The sequence below is a fragment of the Symphodus melops genome (assembly GCF_947650265.1).
Source record: "Symphodus melops genome assembly, chromosome: 14".
NCBI lineage: Eukaryota > Metazoa > Chordata > Actinopteri > Labriformes > Labridae > Symphodus > Symphodus melops.
This window is the reverse complement of record NC_136704.1, coordinates 22,917,294-22,934,441: the sequence shown is the minus strand read 5'-3', so window position 1 is coordinate 22,934,441 and position 17,148 is coordinate 22,917,294. Positions and strand designations below refer to the sequence as shown.

The following is a 17,148-nucleotide window of genomic DNA, read 5'->3' as shown; positions in this document are numbered from 1 at the left end:
AGGACCGGAGGTGAAACTATGAGAAGACAGCAGTAAACCTTCTCAGGGGGACACTCACAGGAAACAGACACGATTGAAACACTTCCTTAACGAATAAAGATGTGTCATTTACTTCAATGATTTATCCTGTTCCCATAATAAAGCAGTGTTATCTTTGCTACAGGTTTGATGTGATACCAGGGAGTTTCTACCTTCTCTGATTTTAAACAAATGTGGGTCAGCAATGTGACTGTCTGTCATTTCCCTTTGGCAATTCCAATAACGTTGTATTTCCCTGTTTTCACAGGAAGTTCTTGTTTTCTTTACAGAAGAAAAAAAAAGAAAACATCACATGAAAGCACATTGAACCATAAGGAAATGATTCAGTCCAGTTCCCATGAGGCATGAACAGGCTTAAAGTCAAACTGTGAAATATGGGTCAACAAAACAAAATGCATTGAAAATTATATTTGGACGTTTTTGGGTAATATAGACTGCACTTTCTCACCAAGACAAGAAAATTAAAGCCACGCTTGTATCTTCCTGCTAAAGCAAAGCAAACCTTTAGTCTGCCTAGCTTAGTTTACCTTTATATGTAAACAGCTAGCCTCTTTACAAATTACAAAACCCTTAATCCAGAACAATTCTTCCACTATCTGTCCTGCTTTTTCCTTGTTTGGAGTTGCGGGGTGCTGGAATCGATCCCAGCTGCCATTGGGCGAGAGGCCAGGGACATCATGGACTGTTCACAGGGATGACAACTAAACACACTCATTTTCACACCGACAGGCAATGTAGAGTCACCTATGAACCTAGCAAGCATGTTTTTGGTTCTGTTGAAGGAAGCTGGAGTATCCAGAGGGGGAACAACATGCATGTGCAGGGACAACACTAAAACCCAACACAGAAAGGCCCGGGGATTAGAACCAGGGACTTTCTTGCTAACAGCGCTAACCCTAAAACTCCTCTTCCAGAATGTTTTTTTTCTAAACACATTTTTATTCACAAAAGGAAAACAAAGACACAACAACTTAACGGAGTTGTCCAAGCCTTTTAGAGTCTTTATGCTAAGCTAACCGCTTCCTGGTTCGTCAGCTGACCATCAGCTTTCTTAGGAGGCATTCACCAAAATGCTGACTCATTCCTTTGTATGATGTTTTAGCCAGTCCAGCGTCACGTTACTCTAAAAAAAAGAAGGATGTTGTTTTTCTAAGACTCTGCGTGATTCGTCACATCTTAACTAACTTGTGAGCGGAGTTCCCCAAAAAAACTAAATTTCACAAACAGGCTGATGACTTTTTTTTCAAAGTCAGGTCAATGTCAAGGTCAAAGAGGACAATTGTATTCTATGCTACTTTAGCTAGGCCTGCAGCTGGTATAGACCGACTTTACAGGCCTGTGTGACCGGAGCTGGGTCCGAATGTTTCAGGGGCTGTATGAACCCCCTCTCCTCTGGATCATCTTCATCCTCGGTGTGGTGGGTAACCTGATGGTGGTTTCGATCTACTCCATCGTGCGTCACCGCCTGAAAACCTTTAGCTAGGCCTGCAGCTGGTAAGCTCAGCATAGCATAGCATAGCATAGCATATGTAGCTCCACGCAGAAAGAGAACTTCTTAGTCAAAGATACCAAAAGTTTCCTACCCACCACTTCCCATTAAAATAAAAAAAGATTTACTTTTACTTTATTTTTGATGCAATAAACAAAACAGCTCAAAAAGCAGAACAACATGCTGATAACCTTTTTTTTTTGTTTAAAAAAGTACCTAAATTAGCTTTTCTTACCGTTAACTTTAAAAGCTTAACTTACACACTTCTTCAGACCATAGACTACAGATCTGTGACACAGTGATTTTCAGAATTTCAACACCTCTACGCCATCTGCCTCATCAAGCTTTGTTCTTTGATCGTGCCGTTCAGTTTTCAGTTTCACACATCACTCATCAGAAGTGTGAAGTGCTTCACCTGTGTACACAAGAGTGTGTGAAAAAAACGAGCTTCAATTTGATCCAACTTAATCGGTAGCAGAAGGAATGTGGGTGTATTGTTTTGGTTCCCTTGGTGGCCACGATTCAGTGGGTTGAGTGTAAAACTTCCAGTTTCCCTTTGAAATGTGACACTAGTGACACTGAGCTAATATCACACTGTAAAGGAAGACGTGTTACCGTGCTGCCCAGCTGTAGAAGAAGGAGAAATAGACCTTTACAAAGCACCAGGGGTTGTGCAGTGTTTTTCTCCTGCAGAGGGATGATGTTACATCAGCACGTCATCATGTGGTTAAAGGGAACCTATATAAGCATGTGAAGATGAGTCTGGTTGTTACCATACCAGTTGAACTAGCAAGATAAAGAAGCATCACTGTGACTGAGAGGTTGCTCTACACATCTCACCACTATGGGTAAGTGGTTTAGCGCTGTTTGCAAAAGTTTTGTTGCGTGATGTTTTTATCCTTATAAGATGTTTTTACTGTAAGAATGTTGTGATGATCTCACTTTAATTATTATGGTCTGCTCCTTTATAGATTACACAGATGAGACATTTACAACGTCAATAACCACAGAAGCTGATTACATGGGAACTGTAAGTATTCATTAGGATGATGATATGTAGCCATGAATCACATGCACACAAACAAGAAACACAAACTATCTTGTAATATAACATAAGCTGATATCTGTGGGTGAAGATGATTCTGTTGATGTTGAGTTTGACGATTTTTAATTAAAAAAAAAAACATTACATTTATGTTTTTGTTGTTTTTGTTATGCTATGTTTGTTTCGTGCTTGAGTGACAGTTTATCTTAAACAGACATCTGTATACTCAAATGCCAAGGCGTCATTTTCCGTTGTTTATGTAAAACCTAATCCCCGTCTGCAGCTATCTCTTTATCTCTGCTCTGAATCTGCACTTGATGTTTCTTGAGTTCTGCAGCAGTGCCCCCCTTTCTGGAGCCCCTCAGGATCGTTTACACCCCCCTACCCCCCTACCCCCTCAGGCTTGGATAGCTACAGGAAGTTGTGTTGCCGTGTGGTTTCTCCTGCATAGACAACACAACACCTGCACCTGAGAGCTTTTTTTTTTTTTTTTTTTTTTTTACACGCTTTGGTTAGCTCATACGTCACAGACAGCGGTTGATGTCACGTCGGTAGAAGCACATTTTATGCTACTGACAGCAGTTAGTAAGAATGCTAGCGGATATGGATATGAAAAAGAAGCTGTATCAGATGTGTGAAGCCTTATTTTTTACCTAATATATAAATATATATGTATTTTTTCTTTTTTATTGCAGGACACTTCTGACTACTCAGGAGATTATGATACAGGCCCGACTGACTTTACAGGCCTGTGTGACCGGAGCTGGGTCCGAATGTTTCATGGGGTGTATGAACCCCCTCTCCTCTGGATCATCTTCATCCTCGGTGCGGTGGGTAACCTGATGGTGGTTTCGATCTACTCCACCGTGCGTCACCGCCTGAAAACCATGACCGATGTTTACCTGCTCAACCTGGCTGTGGCAGACCTTCTCTTCCTTTGCATGTTGCCCTTCTGGGCGGTCGATGCCAACAACGGCTGGGGCTTTGGCGTTGGCATGTGCAAAATGGTGTCCGCTGTGTATAAAATCAACTTCTTCAGCAGCATGTTCCTGCTCACCTGTATTAGTGTGGACCGCTATATTTCCATCGTGGAAGTCACCAAGGCGCAGAACCTGAAGAAACAGAGGTTGTTCTACAGCAAACTCGCCTGCCTGGCTGTCTGGTCCCTCGCTTTCCTCCTGGCGCTCCCTGAGTTCATCTTCGCCCAGGTGAAGATGGACAAAAGAGGGCAGTCGTCCTGTTCTATGGTCTACTTGAGCAACAACAACAACCAGACTAAGATCCTGATTCTGTCTCTGCAGATCTGCATGGGCTTCTTCTTTCCTCTTATAATTATGGCCTTCTGTTACTCTGTAATCATTCGCACTCTTCTACAGGCCAGAAGCTTCGGAAAGCACAAGGCCCTACGCGTCATTTTTGCTGTGGTGTTTGTGTTTGTCCTCTCTCAGCTGCCGTACAATGGCCTGCTCATAGTGCAAGCCACGCAGGCGGCCAATACCACCATCACTGACTGTAAAACTGTCATGCGTTTCGATGTCGCAGAACAAGTCGCCAAGACCCTGGCGTACACTCACGCCTGCCTGAACCCATTTCTGTACGTCTTCGTTGGGGTTCGGTTCAGGCAAGACCTCCTCAGGCTGGCAAAGATGTGTGTTAGTGGCGTGGGCAAAGGAGGGCTCATTAAATTACAGGCAATACCCAAACGTCCTTCTGTCATGTCGGACACAGAAACTACCCCAGCCCTTTCATTATAAAAGCCCATTTCTTGCCCTTAAACCTGAGACTGTAGATTTCTTCAATAGTGTTCTCATTTTGATTTTGTTCCTCGTGCAGAACGTGATTCAAGCACTTCAACAATTACATTTTCAACTCTGAAAGGGATAAAAAAAAAAAACATGTTCTGTTCATTACATGAATGACTCTGAAATCACTGTGTAAACTGTATTATAGTGTAAATAGCTTCTTCTTTTTTAAAGTTTTTTAAGTATCAAAGGGTTCTCTGTTTTTGTTATTTTCTGCTGTACATACATTCACATGGTTGTTGTGATTTTTTGATACAAAAAAGCAATTAAAAAGGGGAAATCCTGAGCAGTTTCTGTCATTCTGTCCCATCAGCACAAAAAAGACAAGTAAGAATGTGCAAAACAGTCATTCCAATGAATGTATGCATAAGGTGATAAGTGATGAGCTCAACAACTTTTTGTGTTTCACATGGGAAAGTACTGAAAGGCTTTCACCGGCGTAACGTACCTGCTGTGGTGGGAAGTAATGCGGTCACTTCAATCCACAAAGTTTTTCGATTTGACAAGACATCCTAATCGAGTCTGTGCCACCGTCTGAACCGATCACTGGTAACTGTTGAACCCCGTCTGAGTCAGGCTATGACTTGGCAGTTTCACAGTGGATGCCTAGTCTAACTGGTGCGAGAAAAAAAAAAAAAGCTTCCCACACTGGCATCACAACGGCTGCAGCTCAGACAAGTGGCAGACGGACTCGAATCATCAAAGAATAATCAGTTATGCAGCTACGACTTCTCAGAGGCACAGGAAACTGACCCTGAATGCTTGGATGCATCATGTTTACATCTGCATTGATAAAGTCGAACAAAGGAGGAGTTGATTTTACTTACATGGTCCATCAAAGTCACGCAATACTGCTTTTTAAATGCATTCAAAACTGTAAGACGCATTCAAGAATCACAACACTTCCACATATGAACAGCTTAGTTTTTCTTTTTTTAAATGAACTACTGTCATAGCAGCTCATTGTGTGCAGCTGCAGTCCAAGACAAATGTCCTCCAGAGGACAGTAAAGTGCATCATATCGTATCATAACGTAAGATAAATGTTCCTTTTGCATGGAGATGTGTCTTTCTTTACAAGCTCAGGAATCCTTGCATCCCAATCAAATCACACTCTGGCAACATACGCAGTCATGCAGTATAATTCTGTATGCTATCATAAGACTTAATGCTAATCTGCTCCTCAATAGTTGGGTACTTTAATGGCAATCACCCTAATCACTCCTGGTTTCACCTTCTTGTTTTGGACACTTAATGCTAATCACTGCTCCTTTATGTTGCTGAGCACTTTAATGGCCCAATTTGCATCCCTGCATTGACTGTTTAATGACTGTACTCACACCTCTGGCACTACCTCAAACACCTCTGTACATACACATGTAACTAGTTTCTAGAAGGTCAGCACTTTGTTTCTAAGGCTCTTTAACTGTTTACAGGTCTCTTTTAACCAGCACATGTTTTTCTCTCCTTTACAGGTTATGTACATTATGCTATATAAGTTTTCAGTCTGATGCTAATGCTAACTGCACAGGTTTAACTTGTAATTATGTTTACTCTTAGGTCACATAGGGGCTCCTAAATCTTGTTTGGGGATTATTGTATACAGAGGGGAGGGGGGACAGCGAGTGTGTATTGTAACTAATGTCTTGTGTCCTGCCTACTGGATGCCTTGAATTTCCCTCGGGATCAATACAGTATCTATCTATCTATCTATCTATCTATCTATCTATCTATCTATCTATCTATCTATCTATCTATCTATCTATCTATCTATCTATCTATCTATCTATCTATCTATCTATCTATGTAACGTACAATACCTTATTGTACAGTGCTGTACTACATTATATCGTACCATACCATAATGTACAGTGTATTACGGTACAATATCGACATATCATACCATCATATCGTAGCGCATGTGTTATGTTGTATACCATTGTATCGTACCGCACTGTACAGAACTGTATTGTATTGTACGTATTATTGATCTGAAATCAGGATGACAAAGATTCAAACGTGACGTTGGTACCCGGCCCCATTTTTTCGGTTTTGATGGAAAATGTGTTGATTGGGTTGTAGCGTTTTTTGAAAGTGCATCAAAAATTTTTAAAGTCACAAAACAAAAAACAAAAGAACACGGGAGAAAAACAGGTGACGGGAGAAAAAGTACATGTTGGTTACAGTCTCACACTCTGACAGTAAAAAAAAGGAAAAAAAAATCTGTAGTTGTTATTGTGGGCACTGAGGTTGGCCCCAGACAACGGCTGCCTACCTGCTGAGCTCAGGTGAGACCACAGTCTTTTATTTCCCTCCTTTTACACTGTTTACTTCTCTCACGTCAGGAAACCGTCAGCTTTGTGAAGAACAACACCGGCTGCTTATCTGCAGAGCCGAGGCCTTACTTCTGATGTGCTGTGGGCCTCCACACATGCCTGGAATTTAAAACACTGAATGCAATACTGCCAACCTGCATGCTGTTTGCATACTTCTTATACACTGTTGACCTACCCTGCTTTTATATTTGCATGGCATTGAACAGCTATAACAGCTGACAGCTCCATCAGCACATGTACACACGTCCTGTTAGTGCACGTGTGTGTATTTCCTGCCTATGTGTGTGTGAGAAGCATGTCTCACATTAACAGAGGGTAAAACCAGAATTCCCCTCAGGGATCAGTGAGGTATGTCTAAAAGGAAAAAAAAAAGATGAAGTGAAATAAAAGCTGCATGCTTGAAAGAAGAAGTGCATTATTCAGTTTTTCTTGAATCACGCCAATTTGTTAAAAAATAAGATTTTTTTTTTCCAAAACACAATTATAAAGACAATTTCATCAGAATTTATATTTTTTCAGAATTTGTTTAGAAAATTAGATTTAATTCAGATCCATTGAATTGTGTCGCTATTATCTTCACCGACTGTATACAGCTGGCATGAGAAATTATAGTATGCATGCTACTGGCCACAAGGTGGCGTAGCTTGCCCATGAAGTCATCCTGTGAGTTTGGCTTTCAGATTTCCAGAGAACACACAAGTTGGAAATGAAACTCACCCCCTCTGGTGGCGGTCTGAACAGAAGGCAGTGTCTTCTGAGGCAGCGTTTCACTTCAAGTTTCAAGTGCATGAGGTTTGTCGTGTCCCAAAGAGCTTCTAATAGACAGGCAGATTGATTGTGTACTGCAACACTAATATTCTACGCTCCTTGTTATCCCATGACTGAAGCGCCATCGTAATCACCACCAGGGAAAACAGGAAAAAGAAAGAAAAAAAGAAAATTGAACAGGTCTGGTGAAGAATGCGAAAGACTCACAAGTGGAGCAGCACCTGTGGTTTGGGAGCATCCCATCCATCTTTCGGCACAAAGGGAATTGTGTATTATGGCTGTGTGCGTGAGGGAGACGTGTGAGAGAAAAAAGAGGGATGGAGGGAGGACATTGTGGAGTGTATGAGTAATAGAACAGACAGAGAAAGCATATGTGACCTATGACATTGAAAAGGCTGCAGTCTGGTTCAAACTGGCCTCTGATCTGGTTCTGCGGACCCCGGAAGGCCTCAGGGACCGAGGCTTTCGTGTCAAGAATGACCCCACTGGCTTTTGAGCAGCATCCACTCAGAAAGTCACACATGGCTCAATATTTAAATGTTCCAATGTGGCAAAATTGAAGCAAAAACAGAGAAATGACTGAAGGAAATTGAAAAGGAAAGCAATCCTTTATCCAAGCAAACAGTCCTCGCTGTAAAAAGAAATGTAATAGAACTTGGACCTCCACAATCCCAGCCCAAACAGCGAGCGTCTTATCAGCCGCCATCTCTCCCTCAGCTAATATTTCACTTCAGCTCCCGGGCCCACAGAATGAGAGACGTTTCCATTTCATGTCAGTCATTTCCAGGCCTGTGTGTTACCTGTGCGGTGATAAGTGTTTGAGTGACTGGGAGTGTCGTTAGTCACTGTCCGGTGCGGAGTGACAGCAGCAGATTGACGCGGATGATGAGAGGAGGAGAGGCCTGGAGTGTGTGTGTGTGTGTGGGAGGGGGGGGACACATTTACACCTATATAGTAGCAAACATGCAATAACATACTATGCATATCAAAGAAGGCGTTCTGTCTTTGTAATGACATAATCCAAGGACATTAGTGAATACATGACTGCCTTATTTACAGAAATGTGTTTTGTAACTATTACATGCGTCACCTTCTGTATTTATTACGAGGAGACTGAAGAAAAGGCTTTTATAGATTGAGTTAATATTTGATTGAATGTGTTAAATTAAGAAGCATTGTTGGTATGCATAGATTTTATTTTATTTTTTTAAAGAATCAAAATGAGTCTAATGCTGTATATTAACAGTCACAGTACCTGCTCCACGACTTCAGTTTGCATGAGGACTTCTGCCGGATCCTTCTATCATTAATGGTTTTTTTTAGCCTTGTTAACTTCCTTTAAAATGTTTTCTTCCTCTTCTTCTTTAAACTGTCTGTTTGTCTCCAGGATCTTCTCACTCCACCTTCTTAGAGCCCGGACCGGAAAAAGGACCTGAAATGGTATAAAAAAATCCAGAATATAATAAGTGGTCGATGACGTAACAAACTGCTGAGTCATGATAACTTCTAAATAGAGTTATTTTTGGCATCTTATGTTTGATCTACATTTTGGTTCAGCTGTATTCGTGACATTTTCTTTCTTTGTATTATTTGTTTTTAGGTTTTTGTAGTCACTATTAAATACGTCATGTTTCATCTTTACTGAGAACCAAAATACGACAAAAAGCTTCAACAAAAGTTACGTTTGAATGAAAGTTGCTTACTTGGAAATTGTACGAATACCTGCTTCCCCTCTCCTCACATTTCCCCCCCTGTTAACTTTTAATTTCGCTGCTCATCTGTGAATATTTGTGAACACAAGTGCAGCCGTTGCTCAGTCTGTGGGGAGCTGGTTGGGAACTGGAAGGTCCCAGTAAGGACTGCAGGGATGGTCTGTTGGGCAAGGCACCAAACTTCTGGGGAAACTTCATGGTTAAACCTTAAAGTGCTTTTTGACACCTTGCATAACTACGGAGCAGGATTTGGACCAAACTTTTTTTTTTCATAATGACGTGTAATTTCAGGAATCTGTGGAAATAAAGCACAAATTCCGACTGGAGAATCCAAGCTAATAAAAAAAAATCTTATTCCATTCACGACTCTTCTTGTTTTGTCTTCAATTTCTGAAGGCAGTATATATGTTAAAACATGACAGTGAGAACTGAAGCTTACAACACTATTCCAGCCGTTAAGAGAAAAATAACAAGAGCCTCGGTTTCACCATTACTCTCACTACTGGGAAACTTGGCAAAAAAACAAACAGGAAGTTATACAGCACTACAAGGCCAAGAAGTTCAATCTCTGGACATCTCTGGAACATGTTTTTCACCCTCGTGGTCTCTACCTTCCCTCTTCCAAAAGCGAGGCAGCAAGGCGTGAGATGGATGTGCCGAGCGTTGCGAGGTTTCTAAAAGCGAGGAGAGTCTGACTGCTGCTCTACCTGAGGAGCCAAAACAAAAGAGCCATCTCTACCTGTAGGACTGTGGGAGTCGAGCCTTTGATCTGGACCAGAAAGAGAGAGTAGTTTGATGAAATATTGATGCTTTTTTTTAACTGTGTCCTCTGGGAGCTCAGTCTGCTCTTAGGATGTGTGCGCTGATACACAATACAAGTCTGTGCTTTGCCAGATGAGAATGGACTCGACTATGCGGCAAAAAGGAGTCTTATCGCTTCTAATGGGTCTGATAATGACCCCCCCGGTCTAGGCCCGGGAGTGGTCAGGGACTTCTCTTTGGTTGATCAAAAGAAGAGGTACTTTTAATCAGTCAACACCTATTGTAAAATACACGCTCAGGTGATGTGTGCCTGACAACATCTTAACAGAATCTTGACAGCAAAGCCTGCACCTGACTCAAATCTTTATTTGGTGGTCAACGTGTAACCTTGTGCTCTTGAAACAAAGATGTAACGGCTTTGAGTTAACACATTTTATCCTTTCACACGTACGTTTGTAATTTAAGAATACCAAAGAGACATTTCTCTGCAATGTAAATGAGCTTGACTAATGTTGAAATTTAAAAAAAAGACATGAATTTAAAGAGGAATTTTAAAGTGGAAAGACAGCTTTCGAATAAAAATAAACAAGTCATTTTTAAAATGATGCCGAGTTTTAAAGTTGCTCCTCTCCTGTTTTAATATTCAAACACTTGGGCTGTTTAAAGGCCATGTAATTTGATTTCAACTGGTAGCTCTGAAACTTTGATTTGAGTTTTTTTACGAGTGACCCACATTCTTCAAGCAACAATGATCTCTGTGCAAAAGAGGGGGAAAAAAAATCTGAATATTGATAATTGCCTTGAGTGCTTTTGTCTAAAAGTTAGGAGGCCAACACTCGAATTAGACCAAAAAAAAAAAAGAGTTTGAAAGAGGAGGGGGGGATTTATCGCTCTCCCATGCTCATACACAGAGATAGGCAGGGGGCATAATGACTTCTGTGCACAAAAAAAATGGAAAACTATTTTTTCAACTTAAAGGAAAAGGCAAAATAAAAGGCGAGGAAATGGGTCGAATGGTGGGGGAGGAAGGAGGGGTCCAAGGAGGAGCCAGGGGCAGGAGATAGTCTGGGAAAGGTCTCGCGTTAAAGTGGAATTAACATGCCTTTCCATTGGAGTCCATTAGATAATCATATTCATACCACACAAGGCTCCAAACCCTCTCTGTTTCATTATTCCCTTTTAATCCAGCCTGATAAGGGGGTGCAGGCGACGTGGTTTTTATTATGTCGTCATTTGGATTCCACATGAAACCCCCACGGGACGTTATCACGGGGAAATTGCTTTAATAGCCAAAGTGGATACAGTTTGGCGTTTATTATTTCTGACGGCTTCAAAATAACTGCAAATATCCCTTTTTTTTGTGATTATTTGGGGGCTGAGAGTCTTATCAGTCATTCACACTAATGGCCCACTCAAGCCACCCGATACCTCCGGCAGGGTGGGAGGGGGGGGATGCTGGGAAGAGGGGAGAGGAGGCGGGCTGCGTTTAGTGTCCTCAGTGTACATGCGTGTACAGGTCAACCTGATTTCTAAACTTCGATACAATACTTCAAACATATCTGTTTTGAAACCATGGCAACAAAATTCTCTTTCTTATGTACCCAGTATTGGGTCATTTCTTGTTTTCAATTCTCCACCATTGCAAGAAAATATCTTTTTAACAGTACCGAAACATTTCCATTTTATCTCTGCGATTCAGACAGTGTAATAAATAATGGAGATTGTATTATTTTAAACATGTCAAAAAAAAGTATTAAAGTGTTGAAAATGATCGACAACCTTGCATGATGGAGTGCGGGTGAGAAAGAAAAGGTGAGATCAGAGGAGGAAGGAGACATTTTGAGCTTCTTACATCCAGACAGAGGTCACTGACGCTTCTCTTTGTGGTCTGTTTGTTTAGTCTCAAATCTCTGCTCCCTGGCAAACAAACCAACTGCAGGCTGCAGTCATTTGTCCGTAGGCACACTTGCACTTGTAGTCCTGAGATCAACAGCAAGCAAACACTTTGAGTTCGTCCTTTTTCAGCCTTTAAGACCAAACGATGGTTACACATGCGGAGAAGCAAGGCGTTCGTCTGGCCTTATATTTGCTATCCTATCTGTCCTATTTCTATATTTACTGCCAATGGGTATCTAGCAAGCTGCAAACCTCCACTCTTTAAATATGAAGCCAATGTGGATGTGTTAAATCCTGCAGTTCGTTGAGGGTCTGTTTGAGGCTAGCTGAAGGAGCCCCAGCATTCACCTGCACACCATAACATGTGAGTATAAATTCACATGTTTACAGCCTGGTACAAAAAAAACAAGCAGGTCTGATTAGTTACTGTCATCATGAACACACACTGTAGGGGGCAGATTTTTTTTAATGACATATCTGTTTGGATTTCATGAACAGGACGGAGTAACAGTTCATCATAAAACCCGCCTCAGCGTCAGTTGACTGAAAGTTAGGGAGAAACAGGATTTCCAACATGGCGGCTGCTGCCGATGAGCCTCAGGCTTCGCCCATTGATATTTGCAGTCTAATAGTCTACTGTAGGTTTTTAAAATGTCTCCTTCTGAGGGTTTTTTTTTTTTTGAGTTATCTGTGAGTTATCTGAAAATATGTTCACTTTTGAAAAGGAGATCAAAGGGCTCAAGTTAATCTAATACAGTTTGATTTAGTTTGATTCATGTCATTGTACCACTCATTGAAGACTTTCTGGGGCAACTTAAAGAACATTATGAGATACGCTTTCAACAGGGTTTTTTTGCATTTGGATCTACAAGCAGAAAATAATCCTTGTTGTTATTGGTTACAATAAGTAAGGTGCAATATTGCAACAATCCTCATACAAAGTATTGCACATTGCCTTTTTTCCACGAGTGACTGCTGTAAGTGCATCCACTGTGACAACACTTCATATTTATATGAATTGCCCTAAGATATGCTGTGAGCAGACGCGTTATATGTAGACTGATTCATGTCTCAGAGGTTTTCGTTTCTCAGGTTTAAGACGTTTTCTGGCAGAGAATAACGCCGACACTTAAATACAACCACAAGCAGCCACAAGAAACCAGTTAGCCTAACGAGCATGACTTTGGACTGTAGAAGGAAGCTGGAGTACCCGGAGAGAACCCGGGGAGAACATGCAAACTCCACACATGCAGAGAGGCTCCTGTCAGACAGGGATTCGAACCAGGAACCTCCTCACTGCGGGCAACGCTGCTGACCACCGCACCGCCAAGCCGCCCCCCTCTGAAAATACAATTTAGCTTAATTGAATTTCGCTCGTACCTAAAAGAATCCATCATCAGATGGAAAACCAAACATCCTCTGCAGGAAACAATGTCTTGTGACTCTTGTTGTTGTTTTGGCCATGTCAGAAAGTTCTCCACGAGTGGGGCTGTCGTTTACTGTAACTAAATGACAGCGCACAACTAGAGAGGGTACGCTGCTCCTGGATGGTGCAGAGAAGTTAAAAAGTCACACAACATACAGATGAAACACAATGAGGCTGCTTTATTCCCTTTTTCTGCTCGCCCGTATGTTCTTCTCTCCGCTCTTTAGTTCAGTCATACTGTGAACACGTCTTATTGCGTCACCTTGATAATGTCAGACTCTGTGACTTGTGTGTTTGACACCATGTGCTGCCTCCTGACTGACACGTGGAGAGCGAATCAGGAACATGTTACAGAGGCCGGCTGGTCTGAAATTATCTTGAAATATTCACGTGAATATTTGGAGAGGGAATAAAAGCACATTTTTCTCTTAAAATGTCAATACTTGTTCTGACAACGTTGAGTTTTTTTTTTTACAACATTTTAGTGGGACATTAGCACTTTTAATCAATGAGAGACCTAGATGATATCTGCAGACACTTTGAACGTCATTGTATCTGTGAACTGCTGCCTCCGTGCTGTGTTGGTCTGCAGCTCACATCTGTGTGCACATAATATGCTTATTCTGCCGTATCCGTTTCACTGTGACATCTGTCCAGCGGCGGAGAATTAAAGGCAAAACTCCAAATGCCGACACTACATTCTGCCAAGTATTGATTTACTGTAAGTCATGTAACATACGTGGACTCACTGAACACTGCATATTATTTCTGTGAGATCACGACTGAAAGTGAAAACACGCTCCGTCGCTCGGTCATTTTTCTGAAATATAAGCACTCGATGCAGATGTCGATTTTCAGTCAAAGTTTTTTTTTTTTTTTGGATTTGATTGTGCTCCAGGAAGAGTGACAAAATGTGCGTGCTTGTGATTGACTGTAGTCGGTGTGAGTGTATGTGTGTGTCTACCTCAGTGAGTACACCTCCCTGTCTGAAGATCTCAGGCTCTGGAACAAACAGGAGTTCCTTCTTAATTGGGGTGAGATCTGGGGCTCAAAGGGGGCCAAGAAGGGACCCGAACCCCTTTCTTTCTCCTCCAGAATCGCTTTGGCTACAGAGGTGCTTTTGATGTGTGCTTTGGCTCTGCGAGCTCGACTCTGGAATATGTTCTTGGGAGACCAATGGTTACTTGCCTCCAGGCAGAATCTCAATCCCCAGGATCCTGGCCCTCTTTGATGAAATACTTTCGGGAGCCGCTAACCCCACTGATGCCCATGTGCGCCCCCTCCCTCGCTCCTCCTTTACCCTCTTGTTCCCCCCCCCCCCCCCCCCCCCCCCCTCTCTCTCACCACCTCACCCCCACCTCCACGTTCCTTGGATTCTCTTTGAGAGATTCATAACAAGGACTTTATCTCTGTGTAGTCCGGGCCAGATGAGCACCGCCTGACAAACTGACAGGAGAATTAGTCGTGTCTTACAGAGCACCTTTGACTGTCTCCTCCTCCCTGACTGACTTCCTGTCGTCACGGAGACGAGCAGTTTCATTTTGATTCATATCACAGCTCATATTCTCCCAGTGTGCATGTGAAGCACTTCTATATTTTCCTCTTGGACCTGATTTAAAAGGTTTACGACTGCCATCCAAAAATCATCAATAGAAAACACTTACGCTCATCTGCTGTATGTGTCATTGGTTATATTTTTATTGCATAATTTACTGATGATCAGGAGAAACCATTTGAGTTCAAATCAAACCATGTGGCCTGAATATCAAAATACCCTTTCAGCTCTCACACTGGTAATCCATTTTATGAGATTACACTGTAAAAAACGACAAGAATGAAAATACCAGTCGATCTTTATCGACACGTAACAAAATGTTTTCTCAAGACACTTTTAAAAAAGAGCATGGTAGACTCTTTACAAGATCACACACCAGATATAAACGCATGTACGTCATCACCCGGTGACACTCGTCTGCAGTGAAAGGTCCTGAATTTCACCTGCTGTGTTTACACATCTTTCTCACACTGACGTCATGAGGACGTTTTACAACAAAAAAAAAACCTTAATTCAAAGAGAGAAAAATTCTGTCTAAAAGTTGTCAGATTTGATATTTTGTGTGTCATCTTTACTGATGTAAAGTTTTCTAACTAGTAAAGTTCTTCAATTTGGGGCGCCAGTTTCCTCGTGGTGAGTTCATGCACACGATCCCCTCTCTCCCCGATTACTGACTCGATCCACTGTCTCTTAAAATCTCTCAAATAAAGACACAAAAAGCCCCAAAACAAACCTTAAAAAAAATAACCCTGATTCAATTCAAATTTAGAACAGAAGTCAAAAGGATATAAAGTTGACCCATATTTAATGAAAGAGCAGCATGAAGCTTCTTGGTTTGCATCCTTGGTTTCACCAACGATTTAAACGACACAACTGGGCTGTAAATACAAGCAGAGTAACGCATTAGTACAAAACATGTTCATTTAGGAGTTTGTCTTGTATCTCAGATTATCATCTGAAGTTCAGTCAAATTAAAATCGAATGCAGCCTGGACACTAAAAACTCCTCTTTTTTTTTTTTGCAGTGTATTCTGACTAAATACGAGTCATTTATTTTGAGGTTTATTGATGACAAAGATGTTGACAGGTGTGACAGAAGATTTCAGGCCCTGATTGATTACGCCGCTAATTAGTCAATGCAGACTTTATCGTCTCAATCAGCATGAAGACAGTTACCTTCAAACATCTTTATTACATGTTGTTTTTTTATTTACCACGGCACTCGGTCGTTTGCGTGTAATAATCAGGTTAAACACACACGCTGTGACTTGATGCACTTGACCTCTCGGCCACACACACTCACTCACACACACATTCAAATCCCGCTTAAACGATTAACTGGTGATTTTGCCCTCCAAACTCCCACCTCCTCATTGATTGAAGCGGCACCCTAAAGACTGCTCTTACCACATCATTTCCCTGTATATTGATCATGTATATTGATTATAACCTGACCCTACAGGAGGGCTTCCCCCCTGCTTTACCGCAGCATTAGGTATCACTGTGAAGGCTGAGCCCGGGGGACTATTTCAGACCTCATAAATCGACAGATGCCAATATGGGAGACAAGTTGCTCCATAATATATTTTTGTATATTTACAGGTGGATCAGTCTGAAAGAGGCCTGAGTGAACAACATGATAGGACATTAAAAAAATGTAACAACAACCTCAACATTAAACTCAAACACTCTGAAATATCTCCCTACCTAATTTAGCAATAAAGCTAATTGATCGACACCAGATTTTAAAATCATGTGTGAATCTGTGTGTTTGAGTAAATCAGTTCAAGTTAAGATGCACCTTCGATTGAAGGCATTTATTCCTGACTGACAGCACATTTCTTCCTGACCTTAGACTTTGTTAGAAGTGACCCACAGCTTTGACTTCACACTGAAGCACACAGGAACAGTTTATCAGAAGACAACAGCATCTTTAAATAAAGCAGAGTATCAATGGAGTCCTTGATGTGGTCCAGGTTTATTCAGAAACTCGTGACTCAGAGTTACAGGGTCAGAGAAGGAGAAACAAAGTGAAAACAGAGCCAAATATAAGCTACATGTCATTTCTGTTGTCGGTGAAAATCTTTATTTTTCTAACTCTATAGTCTTTAAATATGCTTCAAATGTTCATTTGAGAGATAAAGGTGGGTAAACAGAGTTTAATGTTACACTTTCATTTGTAAAAAAAAAAAAATTGGCACTAACTTGGATCAAAGTGCCAAAAATGGTTGTAAAGACAGTAAAGAAGGGAGAATGAAAAAAAAGGGGGCTAAAAAAAAAAAATCACAAAAAAGGAGGGAGGCACTGAGTAAAGGAGGGA

The 17,148-nt window shown here is 41.4% G+C and overlaps 1 protein-coding gene across 1 annotated transcript; it reads left to right on the top strand.

Moving 5' to 3' along the window:
- The first annotated feature begins 1,803 nt into the window (after window positions 1-1,803).
- Window positions 1,804-4,661, top strand: LOC306834973 (C-C chemokine receptor type 9-like). Its single transcript, XM_079361317.1, has 3 exons — window positions 1,804-2,376; window positions 2,500-2,558; window positions 3,269-4,661. The coding sequence occupies exons 1-3, from the start codon at window positions 2,373-2,375 to the stop codon at window positions 4,325-4,327; spliced, it is 1,122 nt and encodes a 373-aa protein (XP_079217443.1). The 5' UTR covers window positions 1,804-2,372; the 3' UTR covers window positions 4,328-4,661.
- The last annotated feature ends 12,487 nt before the right edge of the window (window positions 4,662-17,148 follow it).